Source organism: Poecilia reticulata, linkage group LG15, assembly GCF_000633615.1.
Source record: "Poecilia reticulata strain Guanapo linkage group LG15, Guppy_female_1.0+MT, whole genome shotgun sequence".
NCBI lineage: Eukaryota > Metazoa > Chordata > Actinopteri > Cyprinodontiformes > Poeciliidae > Poecilia > Poecilia reticulata.
In genome coordinates, this window is record NC_024345.1 from 6,701,352 (window position 1) to 6,720,428 (window position 19,077).

General features: G+C 38.8%; 2 protein-coding genes across 9 annotated transcripts in view; one reads left to right on the plus strand and one right to left on the minus strand.

The window, feature by feature from the left end:
* The window catches only part of itsn1 (intersectin 1 (SH3 domain protein)), a 74,948-nt gene extending 64,749 nt beyond the window's left edge, over positions 1 to 10,199 (minus strand). For 6 of the 7 annotated variants that reach the window (XM_008429029.2, XM_008429028.2, XM_008429026.2 and 3 more), the window contains exon 1: positions 10,038 to 10,199. The gene's annotated coding sequence lies outside the window, so the exon portion shown is untranslated. Of the gene's footprint in view, positions 1 to 1,546; positions 1,637 to 10,037 lie in introns of those variants that run through there. The other variant, XM_008429022.2, reaches the window with a different exon arrangement.
* Positions 10,200 to 11,080: 881 nt separating this feature from the next.
* Positions 11,081 to 19,068, plus strand: cryzl1 (crystallin, zeta (quinone reductase)-like 1). 2 transcript variants are annotated; one of them, XM_008429017.2, is made up of 13 exons: positions 11,081 to 11,280; positions 11,764 to 11,841; positions 12,746 to 12,818; positions 12,940 to 12,984; positions 13,733 to 13,801; positions 15,358 to 15,491; positions 15,574 to 15,685; positions 15,832 to 15,852; positions 16,838 to 16,936; positions 17,026 to 17,141; positions 17,240 to 17,345; positions 18,542 to 18,587; positions 18,692 to 19,068. In XM_008429017.2, exons 1-13 carry the CDS (start codon positions 11,215 to 11,217, stop codon positions 18,786 to 18,788), a joined length of 1,062 nt encoding a protein of 353 aa, XP_008427239.1. In that variant the 5' UTR covers positions 11,081 to 11,214; the 3' UTR covers positions 18,789 to 19,068. The 2 variants fall into 2 exon arrangements, with proteins under 2 accessions (XP_008427239.1, XP_008427240.1); XM_008429018.2 differs by lacking the exon at positions 15,832 to 15,852.
* Positions 19,069 to 19,077: the final 9 nt, after the last annotated feature.

The following is a 19,077-nucleotide window of genomic DNA, read 5'->3' on the forward strand; positions in this document are numbered from 1 at the left end:
CTGCCCCCGCGACCCGACCCCGGATAAGCGGAAGAAAATGGATGGATGGATGGATGGATTTAGAGGTGTGCGTTGAGTGTGCAATGGGATGATATATCTTTGTGAACAAAGCATTATGTGTGGCGTCTGTGGTTAGGTCTCAACACACCGACTGTGTGTGTTGATAAATTTTGCAGACTGTGCATTAGCGGACCAGTGGTTCAGAACATGGAAGAGCTTTTGTGCTCGCCTTATAGTCCCTAGTTTTATTTTCATCTCATTTTATTTTTTTGCAGTGACACGGTGCATCAAACTGCACCATATCAAATGTTTTGTCTACTTAAAGTCAGCCAGAGATAATGTGCGTAGTCGCGCGGAGATCTAAAAACTTGCCCCATAAAGCTTGGGCAACCAAAACAGTGTCTGTGGCGCTTATTAAAGCTCAATAGACATGAGCTTTAATAATGTCTATTGACATGAGCTTATTAAAGCTGTATGTTGCTTTAGAGCTACTAAAGCAACATACATTAAATCTCCCCATTTGTCCCTTTGATTCCAGCAGAGTGATGCCAGGTGTTTGAGGCCCCAACCAGCGGGCTTAGCAAGTTTTCTGAGGGAAACCCGGAAATATAACTATTTGTCTGCTTTGTGATGGACGTATTTTTCTTTTTCACCTGATGATTTATTGGATTTTATTTTTCTTTATTTTTAAATGATAAGGCATACTTTTGTCTGGAAATAGACCAACGTAATGTTCTAGTTTAGTCGTCATCCAGAAGAGGGAGATGCTGGTCATCCTTAAGCACAACCAAAGATTGATACAGAATTAAATATGGCAGCAACACCCAAATGGGGAATAGAAATGGTCCAAAAAGAGTCTGGTTTGGGATGTAAAATGCACTTTATGTGGTTCTGTTTGGAAATATAAACACTTAAGCGCTTAAGTTTCACCTCAATAGCATTCATTCAGCCGATGTGCTACAAAATTAGTTTTTTAAGAAAATGGCCGCTAATCAAATAATCGACAAGATTTATATGAACCCAATTGATAACTAGCATTCCTAGTCCCAGCATCATAAAATGCACAACATTCTTATACGTGTTTCACATGTATACTAGAAGGCTTAATGCTCCGTTTTCCCTGAGCGCCTTCTATTTGTGGGATTAGTCTGTATAATTAGAGCAAAGGGATGTTACTGCGTAGTAGGTCTGTTGTGTAAACACAGTTGTCAGAACAGGACACAAAAGAAGACTGTCCTTTATCTCTCCATGTTTATATTCTTTCCCCTCCATTATTCTTCATTTGTAATGAATTTAGACAAGTTAGGAGCAAAACAACTGTTTTCTTGCTCTACTAAACTGAAATTCCTTAAAAACATCTCTCCAATAAGCAGGAGCGACAATTTGAAAAATCAATGAACAGGAAAAACAGCAAGCGATCTGGGATCAAATATTGTTAATGTATGATTAACATAAAAGGTACCGTATATTAGGTTACACAGGATGTAATTTGTTGACCGTTCCTTACACAGATGTCTTATTTATAATACTGTTGGTATATTAATACCTGCATCACCACACTCAGTTTTTCACACTCAGCTCTCCGTTGCTCTGAGACGACGACACAAAGCGGTTCAACCCACCCCATGACCTGCTTCATCACCCATCATCAGCCCCACAGGAAGCACTAAGGGTGTAACCGTTTCAGAAAAAAAAGAAGAAAACGAGAGTAAGTACGTGATCCAGACATGCACTGCCAGCATCATCATCAAAACAACATTTTTGATCAAAAATAACCTAAATAAAAGCCAATGGAAGTGTGCAGATTAAGATGAGGAATAGAAATACACTGGACGTCGGAAGACAACTGACACACACACACACACACATCAGGCTAATGACATGACAGCGGCCATGACAGAGAAGCACAACTGCTTCATCTCAGGCATAGTTCACATGTAGCTGAATATCTTTGAAAACAGATACCTTTTTACGTAATTTGGCCTTCCGGCTACATGAAAACTCAGTTTAAAATAATTAAAAATTATTATTTATAAAAACTCAGACCAAAGTGGAGATAAGAGGAAACTCTGCATGTGTTTACAGGTGTACATGGGAAAATTGAGATTTAGGGCCCCATGTATTACTGTTTGCAACAAATAATACACTTATATTCACATACTTGCTTTGACTTAATCAACATTGTCTAGTTTCAGGGTTTCCCTCTATGTATTATAAGCCTGGTAAGTTGCCAGCCTACACTTCATTTATTATAGTTTATTTTTCTACAGCAATAACAATGTTAATGAGTCTCTTAAATAACTTAAATGAAGTGCAATGACAACATAGTATGGTCAGTATGTGAACACATAGGGAGGTGTGTTTTTTTATTGACCAAAACTCTGCATGAGAATTCTGAGTTTATATAATGTGCTATTTAAAACAAGTTACATTTATACATCTGTCCACACAAACCTGTGGGGTCATGTTTAATACTTAACAGGTAAAGGTGTACCGATCGATCGACCGACCACCGATCATAATCGACCGATTTCCCGTGAAAAAGTGCATGATCGGTGATCGCCGATCACGGTCTCTTGTTGCCAATTACCTGTATCTCATTCGTAGCCTGCATGTGCAGCTGTCTCGTCTTCCCTTCACACTTCGCAAACGCGCAGCAGTAAATCCTAAGCAATGTGGTGTGGAACTTGGACGCTCTCAGAGTGAATAGGGAAGTTTGCGTGTTGTTCGGCTACATCTGGAGCGGCCAGATAGTAGCGCACAACTACCAACACTCACCCGGATTAGCATCACGGTCAGAAAGCTAAACAAATAACCTAAAAAATAATTTATGTCTTCGAGCTAGTGGTGTAAGACGCTGGTTCCTTTCTCGTTGTTGAACCGCCGCTACGCAGAAACGACATAGCGCCGTTTCTGCTCCACCTGCAGTGAACTCTCACACCGGACCTCTGCTTAAAGCTGCAGCACGTAACTTAAAACAAGAAAAGATTTTAGATATATATTAAAACTTTTGCTATCCTAACACAAGACAGATAATCTCTGAAAAAATAATCGCTCTCCTCTGTCTCCTCCTGTGTTCTGCAGAATTACTCAGCTCGGTCAGAAACAACCAATCAGAACCAGCATTACTCAGCTGGCCAAACTGTCAGGAACGATTGTTTATTTTGATGCAGGCTGCGTTTGACTTTGAATGAATCTTTTTTACTTGACATTATTTGATATAGGCAGATTTATTTGACTCATGTATAATTTAGGGTACAGAGAACTTTACTGTTAAATATTATTTTACTGATTGCAGGTTTTTCAGTTGTTCTTTTGTATTGTGCCTGCAAGTATTTTTGCATGTTTTATGCCTAAATTTGGTGAATTTATTGCCAGATCATTTTTTTAAATTGTCAGATCTCATAGTAGCATTTATACCTAAAGCAAAAAACAGTCAATCCTGGTGATCGGCAAAAATTGGTGATCGCCAGAGATCAGCCTCTGGTGATCGGTATCGGCAGCAGAAAACCTGATCGGAGCGTCCCTATTAACAGGAAGTGATAGCTGTTTAGGACAAATCTGACAGGCTGACATAGGTTTTAGTTTTGTGCTATACCAGTGTTGTAGTACTCGAGATCGGTCGTGGTCTCGAGACCATTTTTTGATGGTCTCGGTCTCGTCTCGGACTCGACCGCATTTGGTCTCGGTCTTGTCTCGGTCTCGGGCGCTGAGGACACGGCATTTTATTTCAAGACCAGTCGAGACCGCAAATGTGAAAATATCACTAAGAGTACAGCACACTGTCCAGTTTATTTTTTAAAATCTTTTTTTTCGGTGGTTGCAAAACACACCGATTAAAATCCAAGCAATTACGTGTTTCTGTTACTCCCCCTCCCAACCTTTCACTTGCACGCGGCGCTCCAAGACATGCGCAGTGGTTTCCTCTGAGCGGCAGAAGATGTCTGTCTAATGGTCAGTAATAGAATAGCGCTGCATAAATCATAAGAAATCCGATGACCACAGCTAACTCAGCATTGCTTTGCTTTCACAGACGGTGGGGACAACGTCTAACTTTTTTCGTCACATAGAAAAGTATCTCAAATAAAAGTAAGCTCCGTTGACGTGATGTTAGCAAAGCTAGCTGTATAGAGACACATAAGCATTTGTGATGAAAAAAAGTTACTCACTGCACTGAATTATTGTGAGGAGGTGTTGACTGACTTGTCGCATATATGGGACAACACTGTGTCCATAAGTCTCCAATATAGTGATGTGACATTCAGAAACAGTTGATTCTTCTCCACGGCTTTTTACTTATTAGATAGGACTGGAGTGTCACTGAGAGCCGTTGTTCTATCAGATTACCATGCGCTGTCAGAATAGCATACATGTAGTGAGTACCATGCCTGCATGCGCATTAAGAAGTCAGAGGAGTTGTCAGTTCACCATACACAACAAGTTATGACGAAAATAAGTCATTAAATTGTTTTCAATGATAACTATATAGATATACATGCATTGTTGTGGCTTCAAGTGTATTTAAAGCAGGGCCTGGCTGCAGCTGGAGTCATCTACCACACACGCCCATGTAAAACTCATTAACCTACTTAACCACTAAGTCAGGATGCCATACAACTGTTAATAATAAAGTGTATGACGATCTACGTAATGATTCTATGTTGCTGATTAAATGAAGTCTTATGGTAATGACGTCTGAAAGATATAGCCGTGAGTTTGTGCTAAGCGTATGACGATCTGACCTGATAGAACACCCGTTCTTTGTTCTTGTAATGCTCTGCGTACGCTGCAGTAGCTATCATTATTTTATTTAATTATGTACGTTGATATTTTTTAAATGAACAAATAACTAAAACACAAGAACGAAAGAGCATGCAGAGCATGCCCATTACTCTTTGGTTGTTTTCGCTCAAAGTGGCAGCTGTAATGTGTGCCATGGTGTCAGACTGCCTGGCTTCATATAGCGGGAGAGAGGGTGAAAACAGTCATGATGAGCATCTTGTGCTTGGTTACTTCTTGCTTGTTGCTCCTTGGTCAGTGTTCATAGTTGAGCGTTATTTACCGTCAGGGCATTACCTCAATTGCTATGTTTAATGGTGCAGACAGTGATGGTCTCTGACATGAGCAATATGGGCAAACGCCCAGGGCGTTATCTTTTTAGGGATGGCACAAGTCCACCACGGATTGTAGCACATAGATGGAATATTTAATATTGGTAAAATGTATTAAGTATTTGATATCTCCAGCCAACGTTTCGGGCGAGAGGCGGGGTACACCCTGGACAGGTCGCCAGTCTGTCGCAGGGCAACACAGAGACACACAGGACAAACAACCATGCACACACACACTCACACATAGGGGCAATTTGGAGAGGCCAATTAACCTGACAGTCATGTTTTTGGACTGTGGGAGGAAACCAGAGTACCCGGAGAAAACCCACCATGCACAGGGAGAACATGCAAACTCCATGCAGAAAAACCCCAGGCCGGGAATCGAACCCAGAACCTTCTTGCTGCAAGGCAACAGCTCTACCAACTGCGCCACTGTTSARYCCCGCCTCTCGCCCGAAACGTTGGCTGGAGATGGGCACCAGCAACCCTCCCGACCCCACTGAGGGAAAAAGGATGCAAGAAAATGGATGGATGGATGGATGGATATTTGATATCTAGGTGCTTTTATGGGAATATAGATCTTTCAGATCAATTTGAGAAGCAATTTTGATCATATTTTATTATTGTGTCGAGTCAAGACCACTGGTCTTGGTCTTGGACCCTAAAAGTCTTGGTCTTGATGCACTCTGGTCTTGGTCTTGTCTTGGTCTCGGGTTAGGTGGTCTTGACCACAACACTGTGCTATACTGTGCCACCTTGGGCTTTGGCATGTTTGAAAACACTCAAAAGGCGTTTGTGAAAGTTTGCAAGGACGAAAACGTTTTTTCCTTTTTGATTCATTATAAAGCAATCTGGATTGCTTCAACATGTCTTCTATATTTTAGTAACTGTTCTGCACTTTATAAGGGTGCAGAACAGCTATCAATAATTGGCAGCTCTGTGGCCAATCATCGATCTTTAAAAAGCCTGATTTGACCACCCCATTTTATTAGAAAATAATTTTGATTCAAATCTAACTTAAGGAAATGTGAGAACTAATTATGTATTTCCAGATTTTTTTTTCTCTTCTTTAAAAATTTAAAGGAAGAAATCATCAGCAAATCTGGATGTGTCAAGTTTCATGAAAAACACATTTATTATGGAATGTGTTACAGAATAACAAGTCAATTATTGTCATGCTCTAGCACTGTCAAATAATTTCACAAAAAAAGACACTTTGATCGTTTCAGGCTTTATTCATGGATGTATGTAAAAAAAAAAGAAGGGATTAAAATCCAATAAATGTCAGTCAACTGCCTCGCTAAGCCCGTCAGTGCAAAGTCAAAGCAACCACAAGTCGTCAGATTTCAGCACAACAATGTAAAAACTACTTCAAAAAGACAAAGTAGAGCAATTGCCATGATTGCAAAACAACTTTAGTTGAGCAAGAATTAGGAAGACATCGTTTAGAGAGTTTTCCCTTATTGGCCAAAGGATTTTTCTCAGCTTTATACAAAGGAAAATACAAAATACCAGATTAAAAAGCAAGAAACTACCTCACTGTGAAGCACTTTCAGTCATGCTGTGGCATGAAGTTTCCTTTTAAGCTAGGATGTGCATAATGGGCTGTCACCAGCCCTTCTGAAGATAGTTTATATCAATATTGCAACACTGCCAAGATGATAACCAAAAGCTGCTTTCAATCATAATTATATGGGCTCCTTTACCTTAGATGAAATGCACTCTACATCAGTGGTCCCCAACCTTTTTATTACCGCGGACTGGTCAAGACTTGGAAAATTTTGCTGTGGCCCGGGCGGGAGGTGTTGGTGTTCCCGCTAAATCCTGAATATACCCAATTTGGGTTGTCTTGGAGTTTTTATTGCAACCTGTGGGGTTTTTCCTGTTTGGGAACGAGAATACGACCTGCTGAATGTGACAGGTAATCAATCAAAAAGCGCAGTGACGTAAGAACAGAGGGGAATCCCAAACAGCTGACATATCGCGCAACTGAGTTCCGTGAATATCGGAGATGATATGTGGAAATGTTTATTATTAAATCTAAAGGTCATTATTATGTTTATTCAGTTAAAAATGTTAACTATGAAAAAACAGTCACCTCCAAATCAATAGTGCAGCAAATAGAGCGGCTGCTCCCGTAGTCTTTTATCCACCTTTTGTTACGTCTTTTATTCAAATGACTCCACAAACTATCACTATTGCTTCTACATAGTCATCCGTGTTTGCTTATTATAAATTCCCTCTATGTTGGGGGTTTTACTGGATTATCCTCTGGAATCGGAATGTTCGTGACTGGAATCGGTTCGTGTTGCTCCTGCCTTGGACACACGAACCTATCGAATCTGTTGTACTTTTATCAGCTCTGTGGTCACAGAGGTTTGGAGAATCGGCTGACAATTCTTAAATCTTTCCGTCTAAACCAGACTTAAGACTCAAGCTCTACTCATCTCCTCTCGATCACTGCCCAAACGCTCTGACTCTGGTCGCTATGGTAACGTTTACATTTCCCTTCAAAATAATATACAGATGCGCCACAAAAACGAACATCTTACTTTTGTGAAAATTTTAACTCATGATAATGACTAACGGGAGCCCTGAGCTTGTTTCTCTGCAACGAGACAGTCCGATCTGGGAGTGATGAGAGACAATAACACCCAAAGTGTTGCTTATATCCACAGCCTGGTTGGCCTCTTCCTGGCAAAGCAGCTTGAAGCTTCATTGTCTCATTAGCAGCCGGTCGCTGCATGTTACGCAGAGCGGCTTGTAATGTGGGACTCACCTACCGGTCCGGGATAAATCCATTCTCCTATCTCTTCTCTGGGCCTTTTCCCCTTCGCAAAGAAACTTTCCAAACACATCTGATCTGTTTCTTACTCATTTTGCTGCTTGTGGCCTCAGTGTGGCGCGAAAGTAATCGAGAGAATCCGGTTAAAGGATTTTCAAAATAAAATATCCTCCAGACTCAAATAATACATTAAACGGAAATATTTCACTATTTCTTGCGTGGCCCGGTACCAATTGGTCCACGGACCGGGGGTTGGGGACCACTGCTCTACATGACTTATCTGAAAGTGGATGGATCACAGCAGTTCTGGAAAAGCTATTATTGTCAAGACAATAACAGGGTTTCTGCATGTTTCACCAACTCAACATTAAAATATTGTAAGATCACCATGAAAAATTTAAGGGGTGTATCGCAACAGAAATGTACAAAAGAAAACCGCAAATAAATCAATTGGGTTTGCCAACAAAAGTGAGCCAATGATCAAGACAAACATCGCCCAGCCAACTGGTGATAAATTTGCACTTACCTATAATGGAGTAAAAAAGCTAGCCAGCTATTAGCAGATAGTTAGCAGATAGATACAACCCTCTTGAGTCACAGAACACAGTGAATACATCTGCATGTGACTAAAAGTTTTGTCTAATGGTAAAGCCTCACAAGAAAAATTAAAACTTCATAAAATATATGAGCTTAACTAGTTCTCAAAACCTGTGGTTAACATATTTAAGGCCAACTTCTTTTTTCATTGTATTTCAGACATTTTAAGGCATTAAAATTTAAGTCTTTTAAGGATGCTTTAAGGATGAATGAATAATATGAGTTACAATTTTCAATTCCATTTAATTTTCCTCCAGGATTTATAAGCATTTTTGAACTGATCTGATATGAACAAGGGAGTTCAGTAATTCTGGGAATATCTCCACAGAGACCCCTCATGCTTCATTACACATAATAAAAACGACATGTAATGTAAATATAAATCTGATGTCATTTCACTTCATTTCAATAAAGGTGCAAAGTGTGTTATAAATGTATTCTGAAAGCTATTCTAATCATACAATAGTTAAAGTAAGATGATGAAGAGCCTTTGACATGAACATTTTTCTTCATTTTGCAAAACATTAGTAGCCACTGTAGCAACTGCTCCTCATACACACAGTGTGACATTGCCTCTACTCTTAATATAAATAATTATGGCTGTTCATCGCAGGATGCGTATGAGCATATTTTGAAAGCTACTCTTACAACTTCTAAAATTATTATACTTAAAAGAGAAAGAGGAATGACCTACAAAGTTCTAATCAGTGCATTTCTAATTTTGTGCGGCAATAATTAGAATTTTTAAAAAATATCAACAGCAATCCTTGAACAGTGGTGAAGCAATGCTTCACATTGTCCAGTCTTTGTCCCACGTCTAGTTGATTGGGTCCCTGTCACCCTGCCCCCCAACAGAACTGTCAGCATCCGCGTTACCATGGAGACCAGCTCTGACCGACTGGCTTTGTAAGCCTCCTATCCCCCATGAACCTGATGAAGTTACACATCGGTGAGGCTTAAAGGGAGTGTACCCAGCTCTCTTGTGAGGGGGGAGCGTTTACAGTACCAGAACGGATTCTCCCTTCCTCTTTTCTATTCAGTTCGATTCACAAATGGTCTTAAACCCCTATAATAGTTGTTTTTGGTTTTAAGAAGGTTTTAGGAGCTTTGGATTTGACAGCTGAGACTAACATCATTATTAGTACAGGCAATATATCTTTTGAAAAAATCCACACATTTTCCCTCTTAAATATGGTAACGTGGTCAGCTTATGAGACTATTGAGACCGAGCATCATTGAGCCAGAGGTTAGCCATCAGTAACTCCGGTCAGTGTTACGGGGGTCACAGAGGAGATGCACTGATTTTACATTAGCATAGAGGCTAATTCCATGACTGTGAGCGCGTTACAATCTTGTTATCGTCGTAACATATATATCAGGCACAGCCTAAAATAGCGAATATAACAATTTAGCGTTTAAACTAGTTAACTACTCCTTGTAGTAAACGAGAAACTGGCCAACCGACCGTTATCAGTAGAATTAGCATGCAGGCTAAGCTCAGGGACATTCTTTCACATCAGCCACTCTCTACAGTCTCTACTTACCTCATAGTTCAGCTTCCATCCTTAAAAGCTCTAGAAAGTAACTCTTTGTGTGTCTGTGTAACCATAAATTGTGATGTATTCTCCCAAAATGTGGTGGTTTATCACCAAAAGGCTTTCCGGTGATTCTCCCGTGGTTCAGAAATCCCGACAGAGTGAGGGACAGCTGGAAAATGGGGTAACGCCATGCAAATATCGCGAGACTTTGTCGATTTTTGGTTTTTGGAAGGTATTACGCGATATCGCGAGAACCTTGGCTTCGCCTTTACCATATAAATATAGTAAAACAAGAGTATTAGAAGCGCTTCTGAAGTCCGTTGTTCCTAAACAAAACCCAGAAAAATATAATTTTTATCAATATGGAAACAAAATTTTATTTTTAAAAAGGCGTGATAAGTTTTAGTTTATTTTTCGGCCTAATAAGAAACCGAAAATGTTTATTGACGGATTTCTATTTTAGCTGCAATGTCCTGTTTTATGTATGTAGTAGTACATACGGCGTACCATGTAATACAGAAAAACGCCGAGTTAGATTATTCTGTGTAAATTCGCAAATTTATTAAATGACACTTGGAATAAAAAGTGGAGAGAATTTAATAACTGGACTTGTAATTGTTCTATTACAATTACAACACATTGGTCACATTCACCACTGATCAGTTATTGAATGCATTTGATTTCCTGTGCCTGGTGAGTACCAATATATTCATAATGTTGAGGTAGTGTGGTTGAAGTTAGTCCATCTTCTGATTCACACATGTGATGATCTGCAGTCAAATGTCACTTGTATGCTTTAAACTGCATCCCTTTAGACTGGGATGCAGTTTAAAGCTGGCGTGGAAATTGTCTATCTCTACTGTGTACATTATGGAAAGGTTCGAATTGTATAAAAATAGATAATTCTACAGTTTCAAAACTGTGGGAAATATTTTTGAGGTTTATTAATAGCTTATTAAAGGTTCCTGAAAGTTTAAAATGCATCAATAAATTGTACGTGTTGCGTTCTCCGGTAGAGGGAGAAGTTGGCATTGCCTTAGATTGTCACCGCAATAGAAGAAGAGGTCAGCTGATCAAATCAAACAGAACCTGAAAACCAGCGCCTGTGTTTTCTCCTTCTGATTTAGATAAAGCTGGAGGGTTTTGATCGACGTTTCTGTTCATGAATTAAAATTGGGGCGACATGAAAGGTTTATACGGCCGAGCTGCAGAGGGCGATGCTGAGCACAAGTTTGTTATTCAGGAAACGGTGAGTTGGGCTTTAAATTCATACATTATTAATAATCCAGACCCCAGCGCACTAAAAAGCTTTAGTGGTTCCTCGGTTGTTCCTGTTCCTTCTAATACCTGTTCCTGGTGGTGGGAGCATCATGGTGTGGGGTTGTTTTGCTCCTAGTAGTGCTGGCTCATCACTAAAAGAGGAAGGGATTCTGATGAAATAAGAATTATTGTGTTCATCCTCATCTAGGTCAGGGGTCTGCAATTTTTACAATCCAAAGAGCCATTTTTGTCCTCAATTTATTTTTAATTTAGTAAATTTCTGTTTGCTGCAGTATAATTTCAATTTAATCTGTAAAAAGGAAAAAAAAAAGATTAATATCCCCAAATTAAGTTTTACACCCATTGGTGAGTGTATGTAGACTTCACACTGGAACTGTAGGATAAACGGGTATCTTATTATTGTCTGATCACAACAAGCATCATTAACTGGCATGTTTCTGTTTTTCTCCAGACTCTCCTAGATGTTTTGGGAAGCCATCAGGTCAGAATGAAGGTCAAAGCATGTGGACTCAGCCCTCTAGACTTCAAGGTATACAAAACAACAACCCTAAATTATAAAGTACTTAATGAGAAGCTACTGTAAGTTTTGTGGAAACTTGCTTGTTCATAAATGTTTGTTCTCTCCAAGTGCACACACCTCCAAACCAGACAGAGCAAGGGATGCAGTTTAAATTTTACTTGTGTTTTGGGATCATATTTTGCAAAAGAAAAATAAGGGGAACAAAACATAAGAATTATTCTGTCATGATTTGTTGTATTGGTGGTGGAGGATGGATGTGGTGCACCCAGGTTGTAGAGTATATGATGGTTTTAATGGTGATCATAGTGAACAGAGATCCAGGCAGCACAAGTGAGCAATGAGGCAAGGAAACTCAGACACTGGTAGCTCTGGAGACACACGACTGGAACAAAAAACACAACTGGAGACTCATGACATATGACAAGGATCTGGCAGGAAGCAGGTGACACAGGTGGGGTTAAATACACAAGGGAGTAATCAGAGTAAATGGGACAGCTGTGAACAATCAAGGGGTAGCCGTGGCAACATAGAGATTCAATAAACTGAGAAAAACACAAAATCCAAATACTCACACATTCATCCCGACTTCATTCACTGAAATACAGTGAAGAGTGGTTGTTCCCAAAAATATTTCTGTTTTTACTTTTTTGTCATACTTAAATGTTTCTAATCATAAAACAAATTTAATATTGAGTAAAGATAAGCTGAACAAATACAAAAACCACTTTTGAAAGGATTTCATTCATCAATTAGGAGAAAAACAAAAAGTAACTGACACTGCTTGGTATCCCTTTGGAGCCAAAGAGATGTCAATTACTTTTGTTTTTCTACATTTTTTGTTTTTTTTAATTACTCTTTGCCCATTAATGGCTGAATTAATGAGCAGTAAAGTAACTTATCTGTCTTTCTCCAGTTGATTCAGGAAGTGGGGATCAGGAGGGATTTCATTCCTGTTGGCAGAGAGGTGGCAGGCGTCGTCCTTCAAGGTATCAAACTGTGTTTACTGAGCAAATCCTACATTATACACAAACACACTCATATGTGTGCTCTGAGGGAGCTTTCTCTCCACAAATGTAGCTGCTCATTCTGTGTTTTTTTTCCCCATAGTTGGACCCAAAGTGACCTTCTTTCAGCCAGAGGACGAGGTTGTAGGTGAGAAATGCTTTTAAATGAAACTTGGCTGCTAAAATTGGGTGAGGAATAAAAGGGAAAATGAAAGCATATGATTTTTTTGTAATTTAGAAAAAAATGCACACTTTTGTTTTTCTATTGTTTGTTTATAATGTTACTATCTTATTAAAATATTTGACACACAACTATAAGCTTAAGTAATGCAGTTTGGTCAGGGGTTAACTGGGTTAAAAGGGAATCAAAAACAGATTATGTGGAAATGGTCAAGTATTTGACTCCTCCCACATTTAGCTCCTACCCAAAGTCTGCACTGCAGCTGGTTTAACTAAACCAGCTGTTTTATTCTCAATAAACATCTAAAAATAAAATGTATTTATGTAAATGTTTAAGTAGATAATTGAAGAAATTAAATACTTTAATTCATAATGATTCTGTATCATCTGAATATTTGTGATGCCTTTGCTGCGGCTCCAGTTCTTCTTGCTGAGAATTCAGTTTTCCACAAATCTTTTTCATGTTCAGCTTACATACTTTAGTTTTTATACATTTTTATTGTTTATGGTTATATTTGGATTATTAATACTTAACACCTTGGATGGAGTAGTTTGTCAACTAATAAGCAATTTTCCCATGGGAATCAATAAAGCATATTCTATTCAAAAAACAAAACAGGCCATTTTACATTTTGGTTTGTTTCCTATGTAGTGTTGTGGTTCTTGTTTTTTCATTTTACTCTTTATTCATAAGTTTTCCTCCTTTCATTCTCCAGGAGTTCTTCCTCTGGACTCACCTTGTTCTGGGCTCTGTGAAGTCATTGACATAGATGAGTATTATATAGGTAAATGCACTAATGAACTTTTTTTTTACTATAAATCTGATATAAGGAGTCAGAAGAACACAAGCTGAGAGAAGGGCAGTTTATACATTAAACTAACTCAAACATGAATTGCCATAATGTCCTCTTGGCTGTGTTCAAAGTCGGTGGGATAAATGGATGTTGTGAAACAGCTCCTCGTCCATCTTTCACTGGCACTCTTGGTGTTTTAAAATCTAAAATGAAGCTCAGCTGGCTGTTTGACAGAACACTGAAAGCACCTCGAGTCCAGAGACTCCATCTGGTCTGAGACATCAGATACAATAACCCAAGCGCTTTCAGATAGAGTACCTGAGAAAGGGTGTCGGTAAATGGAACATTTACTATTAAGGAAATTCTACCTGTTATTGACATCCAGAAATCCTAATGCTTGTCATAAAACAGTACCTTGCAAGGAATTAGCATGCCTTGAACTTTTTCACATTGTGTCACATTACAACTAAAACCTTCAGTGCTTTTTTATTTGGATTTTATGTGATAGACCAACATAAATTACTGCATTATTATCAAATGCATATGGATAAGAACACTTCTGCCAATGTGCAGTGTAGGTGAAGCAATTTTTTTTTTATGTAGTGCTTTTGCTAATTTTGAAAAGGTTTAGCACATTAACCTTCCCCTAAATAATTTTTTATGAATAAATTCTAAAGCACTTGGTTGTTTTACAAACTTTCAATTGAGTAAAGCTGGACATCAGTGTTTACGTTTTGGATATCATCTGTTTAAATAGTAATTTATATTCATTCTCATACTTTGAAGCACTTTAGCGTTGGTGTCCGCTAAATACTGTGTTGGGGTTAAGGTAAGCATTAGCTGGTAGAGTTTTATACCAGCTTTCATGGAATACCATGTTTGTTTAGGACTGTTGCCCTAATTAAAATTCTTTGCCTTCAGAAGCCACCAAAGTGGTAAATAGAGTCAAATTTAATCATTGTATAAATCCAGCTATTCTGTGAAAGCCTGAATAGTTTGTTAGAGAACAACATTATGAAGACCAAGGAACAAATCTCAATTTATTATTCAAATCATGTCACCATGCAGTGCCAGTAAAAGGCCCACCAGAGGGCCCCAAAAGCATCAAACTAACATGAAATGTATGTTTAAAATAACATTAATAATATAAACTAAATGATATGACACAGGGCAAATAGTTAAAGCTTTATGACACAGTTAAATACCACTGCATTTCAAAATCTACATTTATTTTTTCCGTTTGCTACTCCTGTTGGGTAAAATTGATAACCATAATAACACCAGTATGATGTAAGCTAATTACAAATGCTATTGATAGCTGGTATGTTACACACATAGAGCAGCTCAGGACTGATAAAACATTTGATGTTAACATGATGTAACCATGCATTATTTTCCTTCCACTTTAAAATGATCTGCTTTATTATGTTCAGCCACAAAAAAAATGCTAATGTGATTGAAAATGTAAAGACAAAAAAATGTTTAAGAGATGCGAGTACCTTAACAAAGCACGGTTAAATCTGCACATTTTTGTTTGTTCTCTGCAGTTCAAAAGCCAGAGAAGCTCAGCTCTTTGTGTGCGGCGGGAGCTCTGCGTGACGGCATCTGTGCCTACACTGCCCTACACACACACGCCCGCATGGCAGCTGGACACACACTCCTGGTGATGGACGGGTCTAGTGTATGTACAGTCAGTCTGAGGATGAACTGCGATGTCGGGGCGGTATGGTTTTGTAACAGTCTCATTTCCTGTAATTGTGAAGCCTTTCGGCCTCATGTGTGTCCAGCTGGCCTGTTACCACGGAGTCAAGGTCCTCACCACATCACACTCGCCGCAGAAACAGGCCTTCCTGGAGCAGCTTCGGCCCAGCGTAGGTTTGTATCCCCCACTGCATTGACAACCGCACCTCCTGTCTTTTAATTCAGCTTCCTGTCGCAGTCAACTGCTGATTTTCCTCCTTTACTTTCAAGCTATGTATTTGCTTCCTTCACTTCTTTCCTCTCCTTCATATTTTCCTTAGGCGTTCAGGATCCTTTAGTAGGTGAGATATTTTTCTGTCTTTAGCTTTCAAACCCTTCAAGTACATCTCAAAACATTTGAATTTTGTAAAATAGTTCAATAATTTTTACTTATTTTTAGAAAGTTAAACTCTTATGTTAACATAGACTTATTACACACAGAGTGAAATGTTTCAGTCCATTATTTAATGTAATTTTGATGTTTGCTGCAGTTATCCCTGCTGCTGATGTTTCTTTTTCTACCACTTTTTCCTTCCACTTAACTTTCCATGAATATGCTTAGTTACAGAACTGTGTGAGTAACCAGCTTCTTTGGCATTGACATTGATCAAGTCAACAATCTTCACTACCCAAAAAGCTTTTTAAAATTATCATTATGTAACATTACAGTTTTCCAAAACAATGAATTTGGAGTTTTTATATTTCCAAGTCATCAATATTATGTCAAATAAAGACTTGAAATGTTTCACTTTATATAAAATTTGAGTTTCATTTTCTGAAATGAGGAACAAAAATATTGATGTTTTTCAGAATACCCAAATGTTTCTCAGATGTACCTGTATGCCTGCTTCTCTACAGGATTGCTAATGTCTGATAAAACTAATGGTGCGCCTTTTGTTAATTTCTTCTGACACACTTGTTTTATTTTTAACAAGTTAGTTGTTGAAAATGCCTAATATATATTTTATGTATGAAGCATAGAGATGGAAATGTGCTAAATGTAAATTTTGCTGCCACCTTGTGGAGAGAATCAAATACTGTATGCAGGTAAACCTTTCACTAGTATAGTCAAAAGTTTCTTCTTTTTTTATTGCCTGTTTTTGCTTCTTTTTTTTTCATACTGAAATTGACTAAAATCTAACAATAATGTAGCAAAATGGATGCAAACGTCATCAAAACATTTGTGTAAAAATGTTTGGGTAGGACTGTAGGATATTGAGAATGTTGAACTGTAGAATCAGCCACAGTGGTTCAGTGTTTTATGTGGTTCTGTTTTTGTTCATACAGCCAGAGTCATTCCGGTGCATAACGGATCATCGGACCTGCTGTCAGTGGTTCTGGAGGAGACGGGAGGACTGGGAGTGGATATAGTTGTGGATTCTGGAGGTGAACTGAAAATACACTTCAGGATGATGACCATGTCTTTGTTTAAAATATGATTTTAATAATGAAATATAGGCCTTTTTTCTTTAAAGTTTGTCTCCACGGAGACGAAGAGGAGGAGGATATAAAATTACTCCCCCATAAGCATGACATCATCAGTGTGCTCGGAGTGGGAGGGCACTGGGTCACCTCCCACAAAAACCTGCAGGTAACAGGCTTACGGTCAAATCCAGACAGCTCCTGTTAGTTCAGACTTTAAAGTTCTACATAAACATGTTAATTACGAAATGTTTGTTCTGTCTGCAGTTGGATCCTCCAGACTGCAGGTTACTGCATTTAAAATCCGCCTCCGTGTCTTTCCTCAACCCTGAGGTCTGGACGACCTCATCGGCTCAGCGAGGACGGTACCTCCGTATCCTGTCCTCACATCTACAGCCTGCCTATACATCTGCATTCATCTCATACCTATTTGGGGCTTTTAATGATTCATTTGAACCATTCTCTTATATCCATCCATCCATCCATTTTCTGACACCCTTGAGGAATAGTAGTTGAAACTTAAGGGGATTATGATGGATAGGCCAGCTTTGAGTAATGATTTGACGGTAGGTAGAGAGTCAGAGTTCCTATTATTTTGAGAAGTTCCAATGGGGTGGGTAGGTGGGATATACTGTAGCTTTTGCAGATGCATAGAGGAAAGTCCATGAAGGACTCTATTGCTGTTGTTGAGTCTTGAAGTTATTAAGGAGAGGACAAGTATCTGAGTGGTGGAGTGAGGAAGGTAGTCATAGGGGTTTGGGACTGGTAATAGGTAGTTATGGTTTGTTGCTGTTGAGCTTTAGAAAATTAGTGTCCATCCAGAGTTTGCCATCAGTCAGGCAGCTGGCGATGATGGCTAGATTTGGTGGAGATGTAGACCTGTGTGTCATCGGAGTAAGTCCATGTTGGTGGATAATGTGTCCAAGGGACAATGAAGAGAAGGTGGCAGAGTACTGAACATTGGGGAACACTGTGGATAACGGAGGCAGAGTGTGACTTGCAGGTCAGTGATTGTACAACAAACAACCTCAGGCCACGTTTACACTAGGCCACTGCCTGAAAGATGGCCATTTTTGGATGTTGATTGGGTAAAAGAAAACCTTCGATAGTGCTGGGATTTTAGCATGTCATCGAACGCACATGTGCTTTTGACCCTTAGTTTCCACCTCACTAGGTTCCTGCTCATTGCAAACACTAACTTGCATTCCTTGTCAGAAATTGTGCCAACCTGAACAGTATAAAATAACATAATGCTTTTCACCATTGTTTTTTTGGTTTTTTATCTGCTCATGCTTGTATGCTAGCATGTAAGCTTTCACACTTTTGCAGGGGTGTTATAGAACGTTTAACCAGTTAAAGTTAAAAACAATAATTGGCTTCACAAGTTTGGATTCATTGTGGATTTCATCTAAAAAGCTAGGTCCCGTTTAAAAAGAAAAAAAATTGAATTTCTTGTAAAAGCATTCCACCCTCAGAAAGCTGTTCAACTGAATTCTTAAAGGCCAAAAATTAATAGCATATGTAAATTTCTGACTTGGGCTGTACATAGTCTTTAACATCTGTTCTTAGATATTCTGAAAGACATTGTGGAGAAGATGTCAGCTGGAGTTCTCAGGTAACTTTGAAAAACATGCTGTTTGTGCATTTTATCCCAATATATAAAATATCAGAAAATACTGACTGTTCAACATAATCACATCTGGTTTCTCTTCCCTGCAGACCTCAGATGGAGGAAGCTGTTCCGCTCTATGAAGCCACAGTTGCCATGGAGACCGTCCAGCGTCATCCCCAAAAAAGGGCTGTCGTTCAGCTCTGAGCAAGAAAACAAAACCTCATTCAGTTCTGGATCCAAATCATTTACCTACTTCACACTAACATCTAAAAGCTCTTTTTTTCCAAAGTCAACTCTTCAGTGAACTGGACAATGTTTGAACCCACACACCAGTATTTCAAGATTTCTCCACATGGAAATTAATAACAAATAATCATTATTAAATCAATGTTCTTTTTAACAGATTCCAAGAAAGAAATGCATCTTTTGTTCTGGATATTTGTTTAAACTATGTTGGTAACATAATAAAATTGCATGTGAGTGATTAGAGGAG